The sequence below is a fragment of the Mizuhopecten yessoensis genome, unplaced genomic scaffold, assembly GCF_002113885.1.
Source record: "Mizuhopecten yessoensis strain PY_sf001 unplaced genomic scaffold, ASM211388v2 scaffold3845, whole genome shotgun sequence".
NCBI classification, from domain to species: domain Eukaryota; kingdom Metazoa; phylum Mollusca; class Bivalvia; order Pectinida; family Pectinidae; genus Mizuhopecten; species Mizuhopecten yessoensis.
This window is the reverse complement of record NW_018405248.1, coordinates 23,488-30,114: the sequence shown is the minus strand read 5'-3', so window position 1 is coordinate 30,114 and position 6,627 is coordinate 23,488. Positions and strand designations below refer to the sequence as shown.

At 36.9% G+C, this 6,627-nt stretch overlaps 1 protein-coding gene across 1 annotated transcript in view; it reads left to right on the top strand.

Annotated features, from left to right (window-relative positions):
* LOC110448121 (snake venom metalloproteinase VMP1-like) overlaps positions 1-5,488 on the top strand; it is a 25,227-nt gene extending 19,739 nt beyond the window's left edge. The window contains exons 10-13 of the mRNA XM_021494186.1: positions 498-547; positions 1,023-1,128; positions 2,277-2,441; positions 5,296-5,488. Coding sequence (XP_021349861.1) covers positions 498-547; positions 1,023-1,128; positions 2,277-2,441; positions 5,296-5,488 — 514 coding nt within the window. The remainder of the gene's footprint in view (positions 1-497; positions 548-1,022; positions 1,129-2,276; positions 2,442-5,295) is intronic.
* Positions 5,489-6,627: the final 1,139 nt, after the last annotated feature.

Below are 6,627 nucleotides of genomic sequence, written 5' to 3'. Positions count from 1 at the left end.
TTTTTTTATTTTCATGGCCATGAAAATTGCAAAAAAAGACCTTTTTCATGGCAAAAAAATCATGGGCCATGAATTCGGTCATGTTTCAGGGGGGTTTCATGGCCATGATATTTTTCATGGCCATGATTTTTTTCATGGCCATGATAATTTCTATCCTAGAATTTTCATGCTGAATTCATGGCCATGAATTTTGATGTTTCATGGGCCATGAATTTTTATGTTTCATGGGCCATGAATTTCCTTGACACACACATTCATGGCCTTTTTTCATAGCTTTGAATTTCTGTTTTTTCATGGCTGAAAAATATATTCATGGTAATTTAATAGGGTTTAACAAAATAAGGGCCATTAAAAAGGTCGTGTTTCATGGGCTTTTTCATGGCTTTTTCATGGCATTCATCTCATTGTAATTTCATGGCTTTTTCATGGCCATATGTACAGTAGTGATAACAGACACTAGATTTATGTTGATTGTCTTTATTTCATGATTGTTATAGGTACGACTTTACATCTACGAAAAATGGAGAAGTGAGCAGCGCCGTTGCAGGTAGGGACATGTTGATGTATGACGTTATCGGTAAAAACGTAGTGACGGCTACATCACAGGTTAATAAATCATTAAGTAAATGTCGCAGATACATTCATGTTATCATTGCATATTGCATGATCATTTCCATATCCTAACCCGTATCAACCCGAGAAACCCATATCAGCCCGATGGGTCAAAGGCCTGAGGGTTAACATTGATCGAGGGTTGATAACAGGTAGGATAATAGTAATATTATAACCCATTTCCATACGCTACACACTGTAATTATTAAAATACCAAATAAAAATTACAATTACATCAATAACATATGAAAGTCATATATATGACAAATGTGATATTACGAAGACTCTTATTTAAAACAAAATGCAATTAACCATCAAATCAGTCCAGGATGATATAGCGCGTACGGGCGGATACTGGCCATCAGAAATTCGCATTGTCTTTTTGCAAATGTGTCACGTGTTCATTTCAGGTGTTGCGTGGTTATCAGGCGCTTGTGATAGTCTTAAACAATCGATAAGTGAGGATTCATTCAACTATAACATGAATGTAATAGCGGCTCATGAACTCGGACACAAGTGAGTGAAACTGATATATCATATATACTTCAAAAAGATGAAGGCATTCTTAAAGAACCCCGTACCACTGCCAAAAGATGTAACTATTCATTTCAAACTGTTTTTCCCGGCATGGCTATAGCTTTAATAAAAAATTGTCTGAAAAGAAAACCATACAATTTAGAACTTTTATAAAGAAATAATAAAGGTTTGACAAACAAAATATAACCACCAACATTGTCCTGAGTGAAAACAATTATCGGGACTAGACCGAGATTTGAACCCTGTACTTCAGACTATTATTGTATCGCTCTTACCGAGAGAACTACCTTGTGAACGGAAATACCCTGACAAAACTGTGGCCTCAGACCACAATTAATTCTACTTTATGTAACTACCAAAGGAAAAATGAAATTAAGATATCATAAAACTTTGCACAGGGTCTGGTTCCTATTTCATATCGTAAGTCTATTCAAACTGAACATACTGTGAGCTGGAAAGTACCTCATGACCGGCATTTAAGAAAGATAATTTCGTTTGGATGTCACTACCCTCATGTATAAGGGAAAATACAAAAGATCACAAAATATCACTGCACAAGCCTCATCACTCATTGTGTCCTGTTGCGAAAAGAAACCTGAAAACTGTGTCAAAACAAATTGAATCACTAGAATAGATATTGTTGAACAGATCTATGTAAAAAACTGTACAAATCTGTCATAGATCAGACAGGAAAAATTATTTAGCAACCGACCTGAAATGTCCTTATGCACTAAATTCGTGTACAACGACCCGGAAGTGTATTTGTGGTCTGAGGCCATGTGCTACAGTTATAGCCTTGCAGAAATTAAAGGGAGTTTACTCGAAATAAGAAAAACCACAGTGCAGTTGGATAGGGATCCTTTACGAGAAAGGACAACTCCTTTGTTGTGAAATATACATGTTGAGAGAGCAATCCATACGTCAAAGTGACAGAGATTTTTCTCTCTCGTCACAATGTTGCTTTTAATGTTGTTAAATTCTATCAATTATATTAACATATTGAATACATGTTTGATCTGTAGTATTAGTCTTTGCTATGATATTTAAATTTGTTGTAACGGTTTGATATTGTGACATCATAGTTTAATGTAATAACATAACATAACGTCACGGCTTGTTGCCCATAGCCTTGGAGCTGGCCATGACGGGGACGAAAATTCGTGCCCGGAAAACAACCAGAATATCATGTCGCCCTCTATTGGTCCAGGTCCCAGTTCAGCGAGGGATAATCCATGGATATTTTCAAGCTGTTCTGTCACATACTTCGAAACTTACGTAACAAAACTAAATACGTGAGTCGGTAACAAAAGTATAAATTACAAAACAACATTACACGAAATTTCAGGACAATAACTCACACTTTGTTTAATGTACGTGAAATATGGGACACATAATTATAATATGCAACATAGCGTATCTCAACATACTATGACAGTCTTACATAAGGTAACACTGTGACATAGCTGTACTGCAACGATCTTCATTGGTTAAAACTTTGACATAGCTGTACTGTGACAGTCTAACATATGTTTACACTATTACATAGCTGTACTGTGATATTCTTACATAGGTTTACACTCTTACATAGCTGTACTATGACAGTCTTACATATGTTTACACTCTAAAATAGATGTACTGTGACAGTCTTACATAGGTAAACACTATAACATAGCTGTAATGTGACAATCTGAAATAGGTTTACAATCTAACATAGCTGCACTGCAACAGTCTTTATATGTTTACAATCTTACCCAGCTGTACTGCAACAGTCTTCATTGATTTACACTCTTACATAGCTGTACTGTAACATTCTTTATAGGTTTACACTCTTACATAGCTGTAGTGTGACAGTCTTCAATAGGTTAACACTTTGACATATGTGTACTGTGACAGTCTTACATGGGTTTCCACTCTTACATAGCTGTACTGTGATATTCTTACATAGGTGTACACTCTTACATAGCTGTGCTGTGACACACTAACATAGGTTTACACTCTTACATAGGTGTACTGTGACAGTCTAACATATGTTTACACTATTACATAGCTGTACTGTGGCAGTCTAACATAGGTTTACACTATTACCTAGCTGTACTGTGACAGTCTAACATATGTTTTCACTATTACCCAGCTGTACTGCAACAGTCTCCATTGGTTTACACTCTTACATAGCTGTACTGTGGCAGTCTAACATAGGTTTACACTATTACATAGCTGTACTGTGGCAGTCTAACATAGGTTTACACTCTTACATAGCTGAACTGTGATATTCTTACATAGGTTTCACTCTAAAATAGATGTACTATGACAGTCTTACATAGGTAAACACTATAACATAGCTGTAATGTGACAATCTGAAATAGGTTTACAATCTAACATAGCTGCACTGCAACAGTCTTTATATGTTTACAATCTTACCCAGCTGTACTGCAACAGTCTTCATTGATTTACACTCTTACATAGCTGTACTGTAACATTCTTTATAGGTTTACACTCTTACATAGCTGTAGTGTGACAGTCTTCAATAGGTTAACACTTTGACATATGTGTACTGTGACAGTCTTACATGGGTTTCCACTCTTACATAGCTGTACTGTGATATTCTTACATAGGTGTACACTCTTACATAGCTGTGCTGTGACACACTAACATAGGTTTACACTCTTACATAGGTGTACTGTGACAGTCTAACATATGTTTACACTATTACATAGCTGTACTGTGGCAGTCTAACATAGGTTTACACTATTACCTAGCTGTACTGTGACAGTCTAACATATGTTTTCACTATTACCCAGCTGTACTGCAACAGTCTCCATTGGTTTACACTCTTACATAGCTGTACTGTGGCAGTCTAACATAGGTTTACACTATTACATAGCTGTACTGTGGCAGTCTAACATAGGTTTACACTCTTACATAGCTGAACTGTGATATTCTTACATAGGTTTCACTCTAAAATAGATGTACTATGACAGTCTTACATAGGTAAACACTATAACATAGCTGTACTGTGACAATCTGAAATAGGTTTACAATCTTACATAGCTGCACTGCAACAGTCTTTATATGTTTACACTCTTACCCAGCTGTACTGTTACAGTCTTCATTGGTTTACACTCTTACATAGCTGTGCTATGACAGTCTAACATAGGTTTACACTCTTACATAGTTGTTCTGTAACAGGCTTTACAGGTTTTCACTATAACATAGCTGTACTGCAACAGTCTCCATTGGTTTACACTCTTACATAGCTGTACTGTGACATTCTAACATAGGTTTACACTCTAACATAGTTGCAATGTGATATTTTAACATAGGTTTACACTCTTACATTGCTGTATTGTGATAGTTTAACATATGTTTACACTCTTACATAGCTGTACTGTGACAGTCTAACATAGGTTTACACTCTAACATAGCTGTACCGTGGCAGTCTGATATAGGTTTACACTCTAACATAGCTCTACTGAGACAGTCTTACATAGGTTTACACTCTTACATAGCTGTATCATGACACTCTTACATAGCTTAAACCGCTTACAGAGCTGTACTGTGACAATCTTACATAGGTTTACACTCTAACATAGCTGTACTGTGACAATCTTACATAGGTTTACACTCTTAAATAGCTATGCTGTGACAATCTTACATAGGTTTACACTCTTACCTAGCTGTACTGTGACAGTCTTACATAGGTTTACCCTCTTACATAACTATATTGGAACAGTCTTACATAGGTTTACACTATCGCATAGCTGTGTTGTGACGGTCTTTCATAGGTTTACACTCTTACCTAATTGTACCGTGACAGTCTTACATTGGTTTCCACTCTTACATAGCTGTACTGTGATAGTCTAACATAGGTTTCACTCCTACATAGGTTTATGTTTTCTTATATTAATGAACTGATACATTCCTACAAAGGTTCACAAACTTACATGGCAGTGTTCTAATAATCTTGCAAACGTTTACTCTCGTATATAGCTGTACTGTAACAGTCTCGCATAGATCTACATTTTCACGAATGTTTACACTATACAGAAGTATACGATATTTTACAAAGTGGTCTAACATATCAGCACATACCTTCACGGCATTAGTGTTTTATATATATATATATATGAAGCCTCATTTGGATTTTAGAGACATGAATAACTGTCTGCTGACATTGAGTAGCGATCACGATCCGACGGCCTTGACCCCGTATGACCAGGATATTCCGGGTCAGGTTATCACGGCTGACGAGCAGTGCGTGCGACTTGAAGGAGCTGGATCACACTTGTGCAGGGTAAGGTTGTGGCTATACTGGGGAGAGAAACGTACTTGGGTCATGTAGATGAATCGTTATACATCAATGATAAAGGGGTCTACGCCATCGTCCACCCATGCTCGACATCCAGGGGTTGTGCTCTCGGAATATGTATCTTCTCTGTACCCTCGGAACATTTTATGATAAATTCGAAGGCGTGACACATTGAATATTTTAGATGATAGAAGTAGACTAGTCCGATGTCTTTGTTTGACAGGAATCAGCGGCATCATTACGGTAAAACCAACAGGCTTCTATGTTGGGTGTATCCTCATCATTATTTACTGCATACTTCCCACCTCTCACAATGGAAAACTGTGGGCAATAAATCACTTGTTACCACAGTCCACTGCACACATAATCCCCTTTCATGGCCAATCATGATTACATGACCATGAAAGTGGTTGTGCCCAGTGGACTGTTGTCACAACTGCTGTAAGAAAGGGAGATATTCAATAAGTAAGTAACGATGAAGTCAATACAGTGGAAAGGATAAACTTATTTGACACATTTAAAATAAGAAAAAAGTTAAAAATGGTAATTTCATGATTGAAAAACAAACAAAATTAATTACTGAGTTGGCAGCGTGATTGATTTCCTTATCACGTGAGAGGATAAGCATTTCCAGGAAAAGTTTATAATCTGTTTCTTTATACAAAATTGCACATTCAAATATACCATTCATTGAAAGAACTGGAATTCCTTAGGGATTGATAAACTCTTACATTGTATGTATGCAAGTGGTTTCAATATCCTGGACAGGTTAGTTATCCTAACTTTGCCACATCTTGAAAATTAAACTTCCCTGACACTGGAGCTGGATAGTAATCCAAAACCAGTTGTATCCATTATGAAGGATACACTCAGACTGGGCTATTGAGAACAAAGACAAACTTACCTGGTTCTGATTAATACTCGCTCACATGGTGCATGTAAATGATCTGCAGTAGGGTAGGTGAAAAGATTGTCCAGGTGAACATTTTTTACTCAATTTTTCTGATTTGTTCGAGTTGGGAAGCATGCAGTAAGCCTGTTATTGCATGATAACTCGTCACTCGGGACTTATTACACCCGAGCGAAGCGAGGGTGTAATAAATCCCTTGTTACTCGAAAACCATGCAATAACCTTTACATGTGTTGATGTTGGTTTTGTGCAATCGGTGGGG